A 21,081-nucleotide genomic window follows, 5' to 3' on the forward strand; every position below is an offset into this window, starting at 1 on the left:
AGAGAGAGAGAGAGAGAGAGAGAGAGAGAGAGAGAGAGAGAGAGAGAGAGAAACAAAAACAACAAAAAAAAACCAAGCACGTATGTGCTTGTTTGTGCGTGCATGGGTTCATGTATATGCGGAGGCCAGAGGTCAACCTTGGGTATCATTCTTCCAAAGCCATTCTCATTTTATGAAACAAGGTCACAAGGTCTCTTTCTGTGGCTTGGGGTGTGCTGGCTCAGCTAAGCTGGCTGGCTGTGGAGCCATAGGAATCTGCCCATCTCTGCCTCCCCAGTGCTAGTACATATCACAGTGGTGGGCTTTTTAAAAAGATGTTCACAGCCTAACGCAGGGCCTCATGTCTGCATGGCAAACAATGTACAGACTTAGCCACCTCCCAGCCTCTCTTTGCTAGTTGTTAGTGTCAAAACTTGCATTTACACAAAAGCATGCACTAATTTCTTATAGTAAGTTTTGAATTTAGAATTTGAATGATCTTAATAAAACAAGTAGAATTAAGTTTTAGTTCTGCTGACCTAACATTTTGTGGGAGGGGAAAGCTAATAAATACCTGGCAAGTATATACACCATCATGTGAGAGGCAGACCAGCTGTGCTAGTAAAGTAATTTGCATTGGAATTGATTGTGTAATATGAGGTAGGTTTCAAGGAACAAAGTACTATAAGCCAACATCTTTAAATCTTTTAGTTTGTCTTAGAGTTGAATGTTGATATTAATTTGCTATAATCTTAAAAATATGCAGAAATGTCACCTGTTTTTAAATGCAATGCAGTAGTCTAGTAACTTGGGCTTTGTTAAATAGATTATAAAATATACAATTAATTTTTGTAAATTGTTAAAATTGTTAAAAATACTGGTAGAAGGCAAGAATTATCTTGAATTTTCAAATAGAAGCAAAAGCTTGTCATGTTTCATGGTTTTTTTAAAAAAAAATTTTAATTTTTTCTTTTTTTTTCCTTTGTTGTTGTTTTGTTTTTTCTTATTTTCTTTTTTTTATGTTTTTTTTAAGATTTATTTATTTATTATATGTAAGTATACTGTAGTTATCTTCAGACACACCAGAAGAGGGAGTCATATCTCGTTGTGAATGGTTGTGAGCCACCATGTGGTTGCTGGGATTTGAACTCAGGACCTGTGGAAGAGCAGTCGGGTGCTCTTACCCGCTGAGCCATCTCACCAGCCCTTTTTTATGGTTTTTTACCTTCATCTGGGTCATTATACCTTTTAGTGCTGTGCTGTGAGATAAGGAACACAGACATTATTACTTTACTGACAGGAAGATTGAAACATACAAGCGTTAAATGACTTTCCCAAGGAAGAGATGAAGCCCAGATTAGAACCAGAATGCCCAAATCACCATGGCTTCTAATCTGTCTTGTTATTTTAGTACATTAGAGTGTGTGAGTGGTGGTGAGGGACCAGGAAGACAGTAGCTCTCTTGTGTTCTTTGCCAAGAGTCTTCTAGGCCAGTGGTTCTCAACCTGTGGGTTGCAAACCCTTCAGCAAATTTGTATCTCGAAAAATATTTACATTCTATCTTCTGTTCATAACAGTAGCACAATTACAGTTATGAAGTGGCAGTGAAAATAATGTTATGGTTGGAGTCACCACAGCATGAGGAACTGTATTAAAGAACCACAGGATTAGGAAGGTTAAGAACCACTGCTCTGGGCCATTGGATTTTATGTATTAGTCCTAAGAAGTTTTCTGTATGTCTCTGAGTGTTTATTAATACACTTTATCACACTTTGTAAAGGTCCACAGTGTCCATTGTCATCAGCTAATTGTGCCTATTAGTGACGTACACATTCGTCAAATACCGAGAAGACATTGATGCTTTAACCTTCTAGATTTAAATACTACTGTTAAGAGGAAACTAACAATGACATGCCCATTGTCATACAGATATTTTATATAGGATTAACTTAGCTCCCTAAGTTAGCTCATTTGATATAGTGCCATGTAGCATGCACGAGGTCCTGAGTTCAGTCCTCAGTGCTACATGACCCTGCTGTGCTGGTGTATCCCTGTGATGCAAGCTCTTAGGAAATGACAGCAGGAGGATCTAGTTCAGAGCCATCCTTGGCTATCATAAGCAATATGAGGCCAGCCTGCAATACATGAGATCCTATCTCCAAAAGCAAAACAAAACTGAAAAATTGTGGTATTTGATACATTCTGGCTGAACTAGAATAGAGCCAATAACCTGTGAAAGCATAGTGATTATTCAGTCTTTCCTCCTTAATTTGGTTGCATATTATTGTACTAACTCCTGGCATTTTTGACTATTTTCTAATATGATGTTAGAGTTCGGGCATAATTTTAAATACTAAGTATTGTAACATTTCCCTCATAAATTAAATAGCAAACTCATTTTAAAATACCTGTCTAGCCTAAGATAGAAGTCCCTAGTAGAAAACTTACTTAAAAAGACACCAGACCAGGCAGTGGTGACACACACTTTTAATCTCAGCACTTTGAAGACAGACAGATCTATGTGAATTTGCGACCAGCTGGGTCTCCAGAGTGAGTTCTATCTAGGATAGCCAGGGTTACACAAGAAACCTTGTCTTGAAAAAACAGAAAACAAAACAAAACAAAAGCTGTCCAGGGCTCTGGGTTAAAGTGTGTACTTAGCATGTTCATACTTAGTACTAAGTAAGTACTTAGTATATACTTAGCAAGGCCTTAAGTTTGATCCTCAATCCTAAAGAATAAGTAAAATATCTGTATAGCATTGAAGCTATTTTATCAATAAATTTTGAGACTTCTAAATATTTATAATATATTAAATCAGTAATAGTGTCTCTGAAATTTGCATTTATTCTTGAAAGGTTTTAATACATATGATTTGATTTTTTTTTTTTTTGCTCAGAATTATTTTATTAGGCTATTTGCCCAGGTTTAAGAAATACTGTGCCCCACATATTTAAATCATCCCCCTTTCTCTCTCGAGAGGATAAAACCTGGATTGAAATAGCTTCCCCCCCTTTTTTTCTTTCAATCAGCTACAAAAGAGAAAGAAATGAATTAAGCACTCGGATTAACTTAATGCTAAATGTAGCGGCTCATAAACACTTCTCAAATTTAGAAGTGCTCATCAGGGAAAGCGCCACCGAGGACAGGGCTCAAAGGGAATCAGCTGAAGATACATAATAGGTCAAATGAACCGTATGATTTCTATGCTATGATATCTAATATGCTATCTAATTCATATGATTTGATGTTAGAAATATCTCTGCTATTCTGTTCTCTAAGATAACTAGAAGTTCTATCATTCTTTTCTATAAATACACAGGTGAATCTGTACCAGATTACCAGATGGCTTTTCAGACAGAAGTTGGAAACCATCCCACATTTGAGGATATGCAGGTTCTTGTGTCCAGAGAGAAGCAGAGACCCAAGTTCCCAGAAGCCTGGAAAGAAAATAGCCTGGTAAGAAAATGAGGGCTTCTTACTAGAACTAGATGAGGAAAAATAGAAGCCACCCAGCTTTGGTGATTCACATCTGTCCCCCACCACTGGGCTGAGACAAAAGAATTACATGTTCAAGGCCAGCCTGGGCTTCAATGTAAAACACTATCAGACAGGTTGGGTGATGTGTAGAGGTGAGTATATAAACAACTGGATCTAGGAAGTTCAGTAACATAAAAACATCATAATTGTGTTTGTATAAACATTTCCTATACAACAAAATATTGAGCTTCGTGTCTTCGGAACCATACATTTTATATTACTATAAGCTCTTGCAATTTGGGAAAGGTTGTTTTTAAAAAATACCACCCATGATTCCCTGGTTCCTTGTCTTCTGTTTACCCCTGTTCGTTTTAGGCTCTGCCCAGAAGCAACATGTTTTAAATCTTATGTCTTTCTCTTACTTTCAGATAATTTTCTTTCTTTGCTGAAGTTCCACTTAAGTAATTATATTACCATGTGTTTTAGGTGCTAAACATTACAATCCTTGCAAGTTTAAGAACATTCTATCTTGGTATCATATATGAGTAATAACACAGTAACGGTTTCAAAGAGCGAAAATGTCCCCTGGCCTCAGTCTTCATAATAAAAATTTGGATGTAGTCCAATCTTACTCCATTTTGGGGCAGGGGGGTGTATGATAGGTGCACATTTGGGGGGGGGTCAAAGGACAATTTGGCAGTCAGTTCTTGCCTTCTGCCTTGTTGAGGCAAGGTTCCTCTTTTTATTTCTGCCACACTGCTTACTCCAGATTGCCTAGTCCATGACTTTCTAGTCAGTTCTGTCTCCATCGCCCATCTCACAGCACAAGTGGTGGGGTGATGCATACATGACACTTTGAATGAGTTCCAGTGACTGAGCTCAGAACCCAGGTTGTCACGCTTGCCTGAATGGTGATTTTACCTACCAGCCTTTCTCACACAGACCTCCATTGCTTTCTGTTTTGTTTTGTGTCTGTCTGTCTGTCTGTCTGTCTGTCTGTCTGTCTGTCTGTCTGTCTCTCTCTCTCTCTCTCTCTCTCCTTTTGAGATGAGATCTCAGTCAGCTCAGACTGTCCTAAAACCCTCTTCATAGCCGAGGATGACTTTAAATGCCCCATCCATCTGCTTCTACCTTTCACATCTTGGCTGACTTGGTTACTATTTTAGAAGTAAAGAGACACCATGATCAAGGTAACTTATAAAACATTTACTTGAGGGTTTGCTTAAGTTACAAAGTTTCATGATCATCATGACAGGATGATCGTAGTAGCATGCAGGCAGGCATGGTGCTGGAGCATTAGTGAAAACTAATGCTAATCAAATAGTCAGCTATCAGAGAAAGTGAGGCTGAGCCTGATGTGAGCTTTTGAAACCCTCAGTGACAACACACCTCCTCCATCAAGGACAACCTCCTAACCCTTCCCAGACAGTTCCACTAGTTGAGGATCAGGCATCCAACCCACAACATTGGGATTATAGAAGTGTACCACCACACCCAGTTTTTTGTTTGTTTGTTTGAAAGCTGTTAAGACTTATTTTGCCATAGCGGTTTTGAGATTTCACTTGGGTGTATATTAGCATGGATCTTTTTACACATTTCCCCCCCCCCGAGTATTGAATAGATTTTTCAGTTTGAAAATTCAGGACTTTTCTCAATCAGAAGTTCTCCAGTGTTTCTTTTAAAATTATTCCTTTCCTTTTATTTCTTTGACCTTGAATTCTCATTAAACTAATATTGAACCACCTGACACTTCCAAGTCTGAATTTCTTTCTTGTATTTTCCATCTTTTTGGTGGGGGTGGTGGGGGTCTGGGAAACAGGCTACATGAGCCCATACTAACTAGATAACTGAGCAATCTTTGAGTCCCCACCTTCACATCTGAAGTGTGTGTGTCACTGTGCTGACTATGTGGTGGTGTCCTCTAACTCAGTCTCATGTATGCTGTGGCAGTCTACCATCTGAGCTAACCAGCTTCCGCTTGGTTTTCTTCGTTGCTCAATGTTGTTCAGGCCTTGCTCAGCTTTACTTTTTGAGTCTTTGTTAATTTCTCACTAGTACTGTTGTAGCAGTTATTTCTTCAGCGTAATCTTTTAATTTTCTGTATGGCAGGATAGTTCATCAGGCCAAGGTCCTTGCCACCAAGCTTGATGACATATTTCAGTCCCTGGAATCCAGAGTGGACAGAGAACTGACTGATGCAGGTTGTCTTCTGACTGCTACATGCACACCCCAGCACATGCCATTCTCCCCCAGTAAATGATTGAGAAAATGTTTATTTCAGCTTCTGCAGTCATACTTTTATTTCTAAGAGGCTTCACGTTTCCTCAGTGATCTCTTTTTTAAGAAGGTAGTAATGACTACTTCTGAGGGTGTTCAGTACATTTTTATACTTAGTACAAATTAATTTTCTTAACTATAATTAAAGAGAAAGCATAAAGAAATATAGTAATTTAAATAATTTCACTATATATTTTCACTTTCCATTTACAGATTGTCTTAGTCAGATAGAATATTTTATTATTGTTATATCAGAGACTAGAGAGTCCCTGTATATTTCCATTCAGATATACTGAATTTTATCCTTTTTTTTTTTTAATAAAGCCAAGCTCTACAGTATGGCTTTATTTATTTATTTATTTATTTATTTATTTATTTATTTATTTATTTATTTGTTATATCTAAGTATGCTGTAGCTGTCTTCAGACATACCAGAAGAGTGCGTCAGATCTCATTACGGCTGGTTGTGAGCCACCATGTGGTTGCTGGAATTTGAACTCAGGACCTTCGGAAGAGCAGTTAATGCTCTTAACCACTGAGCCATCTCTCCAGCCCCCTGAACTTTATCTTATTGTTCATCTTTGTTAATAGATTAATGTCAAAGCAAGCTTGTGTTTCAAATGAGATTCCAATCTTTAAGTATATGGCCTTATTGTTATTATTGTTGTTGTTGTTGTTGTTGTTATTATTGCTTCTTATTATGTTCATATATACACAATTGCCTCCAATTACAGTTTCTGCTGTAAGAACTTGGGCAGCTCCTTAAGAGCCCTCATAGCAGATGGGAGGATAAGTTATACTTTACCAGGGTTCTCTAGAGCTGCTGACCCCATGGGAAAATGTTTATGAAGTCCCTGGAAATTTGTTAAAATAAATTGTGACTTCTTTTCAGCTTCTTTAAATTGTTTGATTTCGCCACAACTAAGAGTATCTGTTTGCAGCTCTACTGTTGTGGGATATGCAGCACATGCAGATTGACCTGAAAACTTTGTCCTTCTAATTTAGATGAAGTTGCTAAGGAAGGGATTTGTAATACTTGGTTTACTGCCAACAGATCCATTTAAACCTGATAAGATACAGCCAGGGGCTGGGCAGGGAACAGTTTCACTGCAGTAACAATATAGTACAGGAGTTAGGGAGGAAGTAGATAGTTTATTAAAATGATGAAAGGTTCGTTAATTCTCTCTTTAAAAGGAAGAGCTATTTAAAATACAGTTTATTAGCTCTTATAATTATTTGTAATTACTTTTTAAATTTTAGGGTAGAGAACCCCATTTAACTTTTCTTATAGAGCATGTCTAATAGCAGTGAACTCCCTAGATTTGACATATCTGGGATTATCTTAATTTCTTCATTATTAAAGTATAATTTTATTTGATATATAATTCTTAACAGTTGTTTTCTTTTTTTAAAATTTTTGTTATTAATATATGAGTGCTCTGCTGCATATACGTCTGCCTGCCTGAAGAGGGCATCATATCCTCCTATAGATGGTTGTGAGTCACCATGTGGTTGCTGGGAATTGAACTCATGACCTCTGGAAGTGCTCTTAACAACTGAACCATCTCTCCGGCCCCTGAACAGTTGTTTTCTGTTTCAACGCTTTAAATATGTCACACCTATCTGGCTTCCACTGAGAAATGGCTGTTGATCTTACTGGAGTCTTTTTTAATATTACTCATTGTCAGGATCTCTGTTATTTTTGGTTTATGACACTATGATTGTAAGTTTTCTTATCATGAAGCTATAGGGTTTATACTGCTTACTACTGTTCATCATGTTTCTTGGGTCTGTGGATTCACTTATTTGGTTTCATTTGAGGACTTGTTCAAGTATTCCCCTGTCCCTTTCTCCTCTCTGTTTGGAAGCCCTATTCTGAGTATTCAGCATGTCTGCTCCTGTTCTGGGAACATGTCCACTTGTCTCCTAGTCTCTGCTCCTTACTCTTTTGACTTCTGGCCTTAATCATTTTGTTTTCCATCTTTAAGTTTCTGTCTGCTTATATTTGCTGTTTAACCACTCAAATACTGAAATTTTGTTACTGTTTTAAAGTATTATTGTAAGTTTTTTATAAAAATAATGTTTATCTTTTATAGCTGCTCTGCTTATTAAAATCATTACTTTTGGGCTGGAGAAATGGCTCAGAGGTTAAGAGCACCAACTGCTCTTCCTGAGTTCAATTCCCAGCACCCACATGGTGGCTCACAACCATCTGTAATGGGATCCGATGCCCTCTTCTGGTGTATCTGAAGACAGCTACAGTGTACTCATATAAATACAAAAATAAATAAAAATAATTCTTTTAAAACAATTACTTTCTTAGGGTAGAGAGTGCTTAGAGAATCGTCAGCAGTTGAGAGCACTTCTGCTCTTGCAGAGGACCTGGGATCAGTTCCCAGAACCCACACAGCAGAACAGAACTTTGTAACGTCAGCCCTAGAGGATCCAGTGCCACCTTCTGGGTCTGTAAGCAAAACACACACACACACACACACACACACACACACACACACACACACACACACAGGCAAACACAAAGTAAATAAACTCTTTAAAAATTGTTTTCTTATGTTTAGCTCTTTGTTCATTGTTTCCTTTGTTCTTGAGCATATTTAAGGCAGTTTACGTAAACATTTAATGTCTTCCTCAATTTCTGTTAAAATTTTATTTTACTGTAAATAGACAGCACATTCTTGTTTCTTCACATTCTTTTTTAATTTTTTGTTTGTTTGTAAGCAGGATCTCATCTGTACCAGGCTGGTCTTGAACTTACTCTAGGCTCAAGAATATCCTTGAGCTCCTGATCCTCCTGCCAAAAAGTATAACATTACACTTGGCTTCCTTTTAAGTTCATTTTGTTTGAAACTGTACATTTGGGACTGTATATATATAGCTTAATTACATCCCTAAAACTTAGATTAAATAAATAAACATAATAAATAATAAAATAAGCAGCTGGTTGTAGTGGCACACATCTTTAATCCCAGCACTTGGGAGGCAGAGGCAGGCTGATCACTGAGTTTGAGCCCAATCTGGTCTACAGAATCAGTTCCAGGACAGCCAAGGCTACAGAGAAACCCCATCACAAAAAAACTAAAAATAAATAAAATGACAATAATAATATATAAATAAAAGACATTTTGAATGTTACAGTGACAAAAAGAATTCCATCCTACGTATACATGATAAACATAGACATTCTCCCTCTCATGACTGGCTTGTATTAGGACCCTCCTTTAATATTTACCCAAGATTGTTAATGTTCTAGCATAGCCTTCACATCTAAGTAATACTAAACCTAAAGATCCCTGGTTACTGAAGCTTATGGTCTTCCCAGATCTTTCTGTGTTGCGTCCTGCCGAGTATATGCACCTGGTTTCTAGGTTACCTAGTATATACGGGAGCTTTCAAAACTCAGGACATTATAAAATTATTTTGTAAGTTTAAGTTTCAGATTTGTTTGTTGTACAGAGCATGCTACTAGGAACATTTAAAATGTCACTAACAATGCTAACAAGGATGTTAGCCTCATGTAGGCTTCTCTGATAAAAAAAATACTCAAATATTACATGGAATATATATATATATATACTGAAACAATATATGTATATATATATATTCTGAAACAAGTCTAAAGAGATTTCCTTTTTCCTTTTTTTTTCTCATGTGTGCGCACGCATGTGTGTGTGTGTGTGTGTGTGTGTGTGTGTGTGTGTGTTCACGTACAGAGAACAGCTGCTCATGGAGTAAGTTCTTCCACTTTTTGCTTTCTTTGTTTTTGAAGACAGGGTTTGGTTTTTCTGTGTAGCCCTGACTGTCCTTGAGGTTATGTTGTAGACCAGGCTGCCCTCAAACTCAGAGATCCACTCCTGTGCCTCCCATTGGATTAAAACCTTGTGCCACCAGACCCAGTGCATGCTCATTTGTATGAGGGTATTGGAACTAGAGTTACAGACAGTTGTGAGCTGCCACGTAGTTGCTGGGATTTGAACCCAGGTACTCTGGAAAAGCAGTCAGTGCTCTTATTAGCTGAGCCATTTCTCTAGACCTCTCCTTCCATCTTTATACGAATTCTGGTGATCGATCTTACATCACCCAGCTTGTGCAGCAAGTGACTTTGCCCTTGAGTCACCTCATGCTGTTCCTTAAAACTCATGTTTGAAGTGTGATTAGAGACATCGACAACAGGGTTGTGAATTAACAGTAGTGATGTAAATCCCAGGCCTTGAAGAAACACATGCTACTTACCATAGTTGCTTGGTCCTTTGAGTAGTTCTTCAAAGAGCTAACTTAAAACTTACTCTTTTGCTTTTAGGAATCCTTCACTTTTCACTTTTTTAGAAGAATATTTTATTATATTTTTTAAACTATTATTTTGGATCCTAACATGGTGGCTCACATCTTTAATCTCAGCACTAGGAAGCAGAGGCAGGAGGATCTCACAGTTCAACGCCAGCCTCGTCTTCAGAGTGTATTCCAGGACAGCCAGGGTTACACAGAGAAACCTTGTCTGGAAACAAACAAACCAAACAAACCAAAAAGCCATACACATACAAAACCTGATTTTCTTTGACATATTTTAAATTAAAAACCTGAATATTGTTTTTAACAACAGCAATTGTGTGGTGTGTATTTTGTGCTACAGGCAGTGAGGTCACTCAAGGAAACAATTGAAGACTGCTGGGACCAGGATGCAGAGGCTCGGCTCACTGCACAGTGTGCCGAGGAGAGAATGGCTGAACTCATGATGATATGGGAGAGAAACAAGTCTGTGAGCCCAACGGTCAACCCAATGTCAACTGCTATGCAGAATGAACGGTAAGGTCCTGAGGGATTTGGTGTCTACCTGAAGGTGTCAGCACCTGGTACCAAATAAAGGACAGGAATAAATACTGGCAACCCAGCCTAATAGAGTAGTAACTCACACTTATTAGTCTGAGAGGTTATCATTTTTCTTTCAGTATTCCCATTTTAAAAAGTGATTTAATTTTGTTATTTTAATTATGTGTGTGTGGGAACAGGGATGTGCAGATGAGTTAGGGTGAGATGAGGTCCCCCAGAGCTAGGATTATAGGCAGTTTGTGAGCTCTGGTGCTGTGAACTGAATTCAGGTCCTTTCAAGAAGAGTGTATGTTCTTTTTTTTTTAAAGATTTATTTATTTATTATATGTGAGTACACTGTAGCTGCCTTCAGACACTCCAGAAGAGGGCGTCAGATCTTGTTCCGGGTGGTTGTGAGCCACCATGTGGTTGCTGGGATTTGAACTCTGGACCTTCGGAAGAGAAGTCGGGTGCTCTTACCCACTGAGCCATCTCACCAGCCCTGGGTGTATGTTCTTAAACACTGAGCCGTCTCTGTCCCTTCCATTCTTATTCTGGAAATATTTATTTGTTATGAATATAAGACAGAATATGTGTTTTTATATCTAAAGATACAGGAAAAGTAATTAGTCTTTATTACCTGGTCATAGTGGCATACACCATTAGCACTTGGATCTCTGAGTTCAAGGCCACCACAGCCAGAGCTACACAGAGAAACAATGTCTTGTGAAAAACTAACTAATTAATTAATTAGTCTTTATTAATGTAACTTGCCTTTAATGTTAAAGGTAAAATATTTTCATAGTTGTAAAAAGTTTGTAACTACTTCTACATACATGTGATATATCTTTTGTTGTTGTTAGTAGTCATCTCTCTTTTTTTTAAGCAAATAAAACTGTGACTTAGCTGCTGTTTCACTGGACACTAAGATGTTCAGACTGCCTATCCATTGTCTTCCTTAAAAAAAAGACTCTACTAATACATTCACTTTAACATAGCCCACAAGTGGCCTTTCTACTCCACTGTGAATATTGTCTTATGAACATTTAATTTGTTAGAACTATAATTTTGAATCCTAAATAGAAGGGCTTTCTAACGAAATTAACTAGGCATGGTATAGTTAATGCCCGTTGTTTCAGAGCTTTGGAGGCTGAGGCAAGGGGATTGCCACAAGTTCAAGGCCAGTTTAGACTATATTATGAATTCCAGGCCAATCTGGGCTGCAGATGATACCTGGTCTCCAAAGGTGAAAAGCCAAAACATCTGTATAATTTGGCACTTGTAAATAGATCACCTATATTTCTTGGTTCTGTATTTGGGAGGAAAAGTAACAACTTTATTACTTTATATAATACATATTTAAAAGTTTCAGAAAGACACCCAGGAAAATATTACCAGGGGACATGTAGATAAAAGTATACTTTTCTTGAATTTTTTTTCTATTTTCTGTTCTCCTTTGTAAGAGTAATTTCTGTTATGTGCAGTTTACACTACTAATAAATAGAATGGGCTTCAGCTGTATACCTTGTATATCGCAAATCAAGGAGAATGGAGACCAGCTGTTCTAAATAGAACACTTTAGAAGTATTAGAAAAATCTTCTGTTCCCATCTTCATTCTGTATTTCTACTGCGCTATAGTCTGTAAATGATGCATTTATTCATCGCTCAAGATTCAGCTGAAGGGACTAGAGAGATGGCTCAGTGGTTAAGAGCCCTTGTTGCTCTTGCAGAGAACCCTGGTTCAGTTCCCAGCACCCATCCACATGGTGGCTCCTAAACTTGTGTAACTCTGATTCCACCAGTCCAACTCCCTATTCTAACCTCTACAAGTACCACACAGACACACGGTGCACACAGTATCTGCAGGCAAATACTTACATACATAAAATAAAGCCTTAAAGGATTAGCTGAAGCTTCTACTTTAAATACTTGGTAATTTTTCTTGAATGCTAAGAAAAAACTTATGCTTCTCCTTTCCTTTGACTTTTTCTCCCTTTCCTTGTGTTCTCACCTCTACTTGGAATGGGTCCTCTCACCTCTAGTCTCACCTGAGTTTCCTTAAATGGTAGTTCATTCACTAGGTATTTGCACTGTAGGCTTTATTTTATTGAGCCTTAACCTCTCCATATTTCCTTAGCTTTTCATACTTGTACAACAACACCTTCTTAAATGTGTATTTGTTATTTGTTGATGTTATAAATTGTCATGCCCTGCAATATAGCAATCCTCTTTTGTAGAACCTATTTCCCTATAGCTGCTAAGTCTCTTCTGTAATATTTTATCTGTTAATGTCTCAGTCCCTTGGTCACCTCAGTGAAGGCTATCCGTAATGACTTCTGTAATGAGATTTTAAATAATTACAGAGTAGTTAATAAATGAAAGGATAAGTATAGGCAGTCCAGAACTGTCATGCCCAGGAGTGCTGACACTGGCTATGCACTTCAGTAACTGTAGAACCGTCCCGAATCTTGGTTTCTCTATCTGAGTGTTGTATTCCACCTCATGTCCTAGCTCTACAACTTACACTGATAGTGGCTTCCCATGATTATGCCACATTGTTATTTTGCTTTTAAATGAGCATGTTTTGGAAAAATGAACAAATTCTATGTTCTTTTTATTATTCAGCCATTTGAACCTAGTCCATAACATATTCGTTGAGCTATACGATTGGATCTAGGATTACAGAAATACAAAATAAATACATCCCATGGTTCCTCTAGTTACAAAACTATCTGTTTGTACACATATACAGTTCATTAAAAGTGTATTGTTCTTTGTTGATGTTATAAAATTATAGGTGAGATTTTTTTTTGAATTAACTCTTCTATATATTTTTTCTTACATTTTGCTTTTGTTCTGCCAAAGCCAGAAGATAACATTGGATCTCCAGGGACTGGAATTACAGGCATTTGTGAGCTGTCATGTGGGTGCTGGAAATCAAAGAGTAGCTGATCCACTTAACAACTGAGTCATCCCTCCAGCCCCAAAGTTAACTCTTGTAAATCAAAATAATGAGCACCCATAAAAGTTCTATTCTGGAACCACATAGATTTTCACAGAATCTTATACACTGCATTAAAAAAAATACCTCATAAAGTTTGTATTTACCAAGCTGGTAACAATTACCAGGATTTTGAAGTAATCTCTTAAATATGAGTTCAGAGTAAAATAGAACTAGTGAGACAGTTTGGTGGGTGAAGTGCTGCACCAAGCTTGACTGACAGTCTGAGTCTGATTCCTGAGACCCACAGGTTGGAAAAGAACCAACTCCCACAAGTAGCCTCTGACTTCCATGCATTCCCCATTTATATATAGTAAATAAATGAGTGCAATAAAAAGAATGTAAAGCATAAAATAAAAGCAGTGGGACTTTGGAATCAGTGGTGTTTGCTTGGAATAGACAGTTTGTTGTAAGTTTGTGTTCTCAATGTCATACCTTTTTCTCTTTCTTCAAGCAACCTGTCACATAATAGGCGTGTGCCAAAAATCGGGCCTTACCCAGATTATTCCTCTTCCTCATATATTGAAGACTCTATCCATCATACTGACAGCATCGTGAAGAATATTTCCTCTGAGCATTCGATGTCCAGCACACCATTGACAATAGGAGAAAAGAACCGAAACTCAATTAATTATGAACGACAGCAAGCACAAGCTCGAATCCCTAGCCCAGAGACAAGCGTCACAAGCCTGTCCACAAACACCACCACCACAAACACCACCGGCCTCACTCCAAGCACGGGCATGACCACTATATCTGAGATGCCATACCCGGATGAGACACACTTGCATGCCACAAATGTTGCACAGTCAATCGGGCCAACCCCTGTCTGCTTACAGCTGACAGAAGAAGACTTGGAGACTAATAAGCTAGATCCAAAAGAAGTTGATAAGAACCTCAAGGAAAGCTCTGATGAGAATCTCATGGAGCATTCTCTGAAGCAGTTCAGTGGGCCAGACCCATTGAGCAGTACCAGTTCTAGCTTGCTTTATCCACTCATAAAGCTTGCAGTGGAAGTGACTGGACAACAGGACTTCACACAGGCTGCAAATGGTCAAGCATGTTTAATTCCTGATGTTCCACCTGCTCAGATCTATCCTCTCCCTAAGCAACAGAACCTTCCTAAGAGACCTACTAGTTTGCCTTTGAACACCAAAAATTCAACAAAAGAACCCCGGCTAAAATTTGGCAACAAGCACAAATCAAACTTGAAACAAGTAGAAACTGGAGTTGCCAAGATGAATACAATCAATGCAGCAGAGCCTCATGTGGTGACAGTAACTATGAATGGTGTGGCAGGTAGAAGCCACAATGTTAATCCCCATGCTGCCACAACCCAGTATGCCAATGGGACAGTGCCATCTGGCCAGGCAGCCAACATAGTGGCACATAGGTCCCAAGAAATGCTGCAGAATCAATTTATTGGTGAGGATACCAGGCTGAATATCAATTCCAGTCCCGATGAGCATGAACCTTTACTGAGACGAGAGCAACAGGCTGGCCATGATGAAGGGGTTCTGGATCGTTTGGTAGATAGGAGGGAACGGCCATTAGAAGGTGGCCGAACAAATTCCAATAACAACAACAGCAATCCATGTTCAGAACAAGATGTCCTTACACAAGGTGTTACAAGCACAGCTGCAGATCCTGGGCCATCAAAGCCCAGAAGAGCACAGAGGCCCAATTCTCTGGATCTTTCAGCCACAAATATCCTGGATGGCAGCAGTATACAGAGTAAGTGGAGGGGTTGTGCATTATCCTTTGGGACAGTCAAGTAAAATAGAATCATGTTGCATTTTCAACTAGCGATTCTTTACCTTTATTACTTCCAGAGACAACATGACTGGACCTTGGAAGTAATTAGATTATTGTTGTTTTCTTTCTTTCTCCCCCTCCCCCTTTTCTTTTTGGTCAGTGACAGTTTGAAAAGCTAGTATCACAAGTAGAAGAATTACCAATGTAATCTGTGTTTTGTTTGATGACTTTTCTATGTGTGGTTCATATCTGCTGTGACAGATGAAATTAAATCAATATTCAGTAGTGTCACGGCACAAGTAGTGACATCACATCATGTTTACTTCTGAAATACTTGCTATACATGTTAATATGTTAAATCTATGTTTAGTTTTTAACCTTAGTAAGTCTTTGTTTGGTGTGTGTGTGTTTGAGATAAAGGGTCTCTAAGTAAGCCCTGGCTGGCCTGGAACTTGCTATATAGTCCAGGCTGGTCTTAAACTCATGCAGTGCTGAGATTAGTACAGTGCCAGCACACCCAGATCTTAGTAAATCATAGAAGTCAAGGGACTTCTTTTATGTGTTTTATGCTTTCTTAATCTAAAGAATGGGCTGAAAAAGGGTCTCAGAATAGCAACTATCTACCCCTTGCCTAGAAGTGTAGCTCAGAGGCAGAACACCTGCCTGATTTTGGTCTCTAGAACCACAAAGAAAACCTGGCCCTTTGCTTAAGTGGTTTATATTGCAAGCCAGTTGGCACACCCTTTGTGTTCCTGTATCCATAAAGCATCTTGTCAAGTATGAAAACAGAATTGATGGGAAAATGGTCATCCCTCCAAAACTATTACATGTTAAAGGCCTTTTGAGTTGGTTTGAACTTTTTTTTTTTTTTTTTGCTTTGTCTTTTTGAGACAAGGACTCATTCTGTAACTCATAGTGACCAAAGGCTGCACTTGAATTTAATATTGTTCTGCCCCAGATTCCTAGGAAGTTGGATTACAGGAGTGCATCACTCACCCACTGCTAGCCCAGCTGTCAGCTTTAAGTCAAATGATGTGTTTTTAACAAGTTGGAGTCTACACTAGAGCAAAAGAATTTGAGAATACAATTAAGAATTTTGAATTTTTTTAGTTCTTGTGAGTTTTAATTATTTTTTTAGGTAAAGACTCAAAACTGAGTTGGTTGAATTTTGCCTAGAAAAACATTACCTAGCTTGATCACATATTTCAAGAAATGTTCTTCATTGGATTCTATGCTGACTTGACCTGTTTGTGAAATTCAGCCCTTTTATTTTCCTATCCAGCTTAGTTTGGTTTGGTTTTGATTATAGGGTCTTATATAGCTCAGGCAAGCCTTGTGCAGTAGCTGTGTGGTGGAGGAGGATCTTGATCCTTGATCCTCCTGCCTCTACTTCCAGGATTACCATATGCACCAGGACTGGGGCTCTAGTGGTTCTGGGCTGGAGCTCAGGACCCTTTGCATTCTAGGCAAGCACTCCATCAGCTGTATCATATACCCAACAAACTCCTTTACTTTTAAATATTTTCCTTTTACACAGCTCATTTCCTATACTTTTGTTTCCAGTAGGTGAGTCAACACAAGATGGCAAATCAGGATCAGGTGAAAAGATCAAGAGACGTGTGAAAACTCCATACTCTCTTAAGCGGTGGCGCCCGTCCACCTGGGTCATCTCCACTGAGCCGCTGGACTGTGAGGTCAACAACAATGGCAGTGACAGGGCAGTCCATTCTAAATCTAGCACTGCTGTGTACCTCGCAGAGGGAGGCACTGCCACGACCACAGTGTCTAAAGATATAGGAATGAATTGTCTGTGAGATGTTTTCAAGCTTATGGAGTGAAATTATTTTTTTGCATCATTTAAACATGCAGAAGACATTAAAAAAAAAAAAAAAAAACTGCTTTAACCTCCTGTCAGCACCCCTTCCCACCCCTGCAGCAAGGACTTGCTTTAAATAGATTTCAGCTATGCAGAAAATTTTAGCTTATGCTTCCATATTTTTTAATTTTGTTTTTTAAGTTTTGCACTTTTGTTTAGTCTCGCTAAAGTTATATTTGTCTGTTATGACCACATCATATGTGTGCTTATCAAAAGTGGTCTCAAAATATTTTTTTAAGAAAAAAGCAAAAACAATGGATTGCTGATAATCAGTTTGGACCATTTTCTTAAGGTCATTAAAACAGAAGCAAATTGAGACAGGTTTGACTGCAATGGTGTCTGGTATCCATGTTTAATTTTTCTGGGCACAAGCTAGTTATATGTTAATATGTTTTGACCATAATCTGTTGGACATTCTTTTCTCGTGTATTTTATTTGAATGTGCAATAGTCTATAGACCACAAAGAAGCTTTCTTATCTGCTCTCTCCTAGCAGGGCACACATTCTTGCATTGTTGAAACATTTTCCCCCATCTTCGATAATATGAACATTGTCTAGCTTTCTCCTTGTGGAGATACATAGACGCTGTCCAAAGGGCTCCGCAAAGGACTTATTAAAACCTTTTTTGAAATGCCATTGTCTTCTAACCTTCCAAATGCTATTGTTTCCTTCCAGGCATTTTAATAAGCGTATCTGGTTCTGATTTTGGAAGTTCATAGAGAGCATAGAACAAAACAGAAGAAAGCAAATATTAGCCTTTTCCATTTTATTTTTCTATGTATATGTTCATGTCTGTATTCATTATTTAAGAAATATTTTTTATCAGAAAATGTATAGAGCTGAACCTAAATAGAATTTTTAAGTAAATAGCTGGGCAAGGTGACTAGTATAGTAACTTTCATTCTCTGACCATCACAAATTAAATTTCATTTTCTATTTATAATAACTTTAGAAGTAAGTGATAGTCGATTTGAATCTATAGTATGTATGTGTCATTATTTCCCAGCACAGCCTGACAGTTCTATGTGAAAAACGATTCCTCCTCCCATGACCTAAAACACTGTGGAAAGCTCATCCAGCCAGCATGCCAGATCCCTATGGAAGAAAGGCTTGCTGCACACTTAGCACCATTGAGCAGACTAAGATTGACCCTCTGTCTTTCCTAAGTTTATTTCTTTACTAATTCTGGTTTTGTAGTTTCTCCTTCTGCCAGTTTCATGTGTTCTTTGACTGGGAGCAGCATTCACTATGAGTGCTGTAGTAGAGCATACTTGTGGTGATGATGCACTGTGACATTGCTGTCACATGGCTTCTGGTGCTGCTGTACCTGGATGTTGCCATCACACGGCTTTTGCTTCTTTTGAAACTAATGATCTCTGAAACAACAGTCTTTTAATAAAGACTTTCTGTCAAAAATTTAGGAATTTTCCCTAAACATTGCTTCTTATCAGTTTGCAGACAAATTGTTCCCATGTGTTTTCAGATTCTCAGAATCCTTAATATCCATTATCTGATTACATTTTCAAGTTTAGCAGGGAGATAAAAAGTTAAGTGCAAATCTCCAAATTCCTGATTTTGGTTCTTCTGCCTTGAACCCCGTTGTCTTATCTGTAATCTCTTTCCTTCCGTTTAACTCATACACGAGCTTCCCTCACTTACCATCTGCTGTGCTCTGATGTCACAGCATTGACCGTTTGGTCAGCTGGGATGCTAACTGGAGCTCAGTTCTTCGGATTACGATTATCTCACTTGTGCCCAGGATTCTTTTCTCACCTTTGTGTTTCATTGGCCCTCTTGTGGTTCAGAGTCTTAATATATATATTTTTGTCTTCTAACATTCAGGTTTTTTTTTCTTTCTAATTAGTTACTGTCCTTTGTCTATTTAACAAATAATTTGTATCTTTCACTTATTTCTTTTGTCCAAATGACTCTCAAATGCATTTCAGAATTTTAATTTTCAGTTGTAGGACAACTTTAAATCAAAATAAGTTATATTCCTCCCATCTCCAATTTGAAACATTAAGAATAAATTGACCCTTTGAAGTCCAAAAGATCTTTTCTTGTCAGAAAAATTGTCTTACATTCTGATACAGTTTGTATTAGGCCCAGTCAATTGTGAATTTTCCAAGTCTTCAATGTTTATTAATAGAATGCTTTAAAAATGAATATGCCAGATAAAAGAAATCTATAGTTTCCCATCTCATTCAAATATATTTAAAACAAATAATTCCTTGAACTGCTTGAAGAATAGGAAAGGTAGTAAGTATAGGTCATTTTAATAAATTTTGAAGTCTATAATACACAGCATGCAGAAATCCCTTTAATATAACTTAAATTACTAGTTAGATTTATTCAGTCTGATTCTTGAAGCTAAAATGGAATTTACCACAAAATTTCACACACACAAATTAATTTTAGGCCTTTTGAATAAAAGTCATTCAATTTAAAAAGATTTCTCTGGACAATAATATAATCTTACAAATATCATAATAGGACATCAGAATATGATGTTAGTTCCCTTAAGAAAATACTATTGTGGGGCTGGAGAGATGGCATAACAATAACAGTGCTTCCTGTGCTTACAGAGGACCCAAGTTCAATTCCCAGTAGCTACATGGCAGCTCACAATGTCTACAGGATTCAGGTCCCTGTTTCGGCCTCCAGTGACATGCATGTAACATCCCATCCCACCCCCAACACACACAACATACACATAACTATAAATGACAAATGAAATCTTAAAATACTAGTTATATACCAGAGCTAAATAATGGAAAGAACTTGGTTTGAATTATGTATAGAATAAAATTATTTAAATAAAAATCCTAAATAATTTAAATGTATAATTTAAAAAACATGGCTACTGTAGAAGTTTATGAAGACCTCTGCTGAAAACTGGCATTACATACACTTATTTTTTTCATCCTCAGAGCAACCATATTGCAATATTTATATTTTATAAATGAGGAAATAAAAATAGGAAATTTGTCTAAGTTTCATACCCAGCCATACCTGGGAGTTCACTCTGGGTCTGTATCTCCATATATCTTTTATGCACAACACATGATCCACTTTCTTTATGAACTGATATGCAGTGTACTGACATGTACTCCAGCAGACATGTGGTTTGCGTGTAAGCCAAACCAGGTATGTAATGATCTTAAGTTAGGTAAATAAAGGCCCATAATCACTAACAATTCCTAACTCAATACAAAATTTAGCCTACATCATTTTACCTGCCTCCTACTATTCTTACATTGCAGAATGGAGGGCAGAGTAAATGTTAAGAGACACATGAAGGGAGCTGAAGGAGCAGGGGCTCCTTAGCGTGATCCCATACCCCACTTGGGAAAAAGAGTTGCATGCAAGTTTGTAGTCTTCTTAATCTTTTGACTCCATCTTTAAAATTTCAGCTTTACCAGTGTCAGAAAAATTGTTAATCCAGAGAACTAAATAATCTGTAGAAAGAATACAAGGTTAATATTCTTTATAAAACAGGCTTGTATTGCTTCCATATGTGTGTATGCTTGTTCTAGAACCTGTATGTTGGTTCTGAATGAGAACATAAGGAACACTCAAATCAGTGGGAATTACAAAATTTTTTTTTTTAGAAGAAAGACATTTTTTAAAAAAAACTTTATTTAATGTATGAGTGTTTTGCTACATATGCATCCACCTGCCTGAAGAGGGCATCATATCCCCCTATAGATGGTTGTGAGTCACCATGTGGTTGCTGGGAATTGAACTCAGGACCTCTGGAATAGCAGCCTGTGCTCTTAATCTCTGAGCTATCTCACCAGCCCGGAATTACAGATTTCCAAGTTTGATTTCTGAATCCCAAAGGAACACCTGATATGGTGTAGCTATCACACTGCACTTTTACTCTGTTAG

The 21,081-nt window shown here is 37.8% G+C and overlaps 1 protein-coding gene across 1 annotated transcript in view; it reads left to right on the forward strand.

The window, feature by feature from the left end:
- Nucleotides 1–20,855, forward strand: part of Bmpr2 (bone morphogenetic protein receptor type 2) — a 112,443-nt gene extending 91,588 nt beyond the window's left edge. Inside the window, exons 9-12 of the mRNA XM_029538676.1 lie at nucleotides 3,302–3,438; nucleotides 10,382–10,554; nucleotides 14,014–15,293; nucleotides 16,878–20,855. Coding sequence (XP_029394536.1) covers nucleotides 3,302–3,438; nucleotides 10,382–10,554; nucleotides 14,014–15,293; nucleotides 16,878–17,128 — 1,841 coding nt within the window. The 3' untranslated portion in view covers nucleotides 17,129–20,855. The remainder of the gene's footprint in view (nucleotides 1–3,301; nucleotides 3,439–10,381; nucleotides 10,555–14,013; nucleotides 15,294–16,877) is intronic.
- Nucleotides 20,856–21,081: the final 226 nt, after the last annotated feature.

This window comes from Mus pahari, chromosome 5 (genome assembly GCF_900095145.1).
Source record: "Mus pahari chromosome 5, PAHARI_EIJ_v1.1, whole genome shotgun sequence".
NCBI classification, from domain to species: domain Eukaryota; kingdom Metazoa; phylum Chordata; class Mammalia; order Rodentia; family Muridae; genus Mus; species Mus pahari.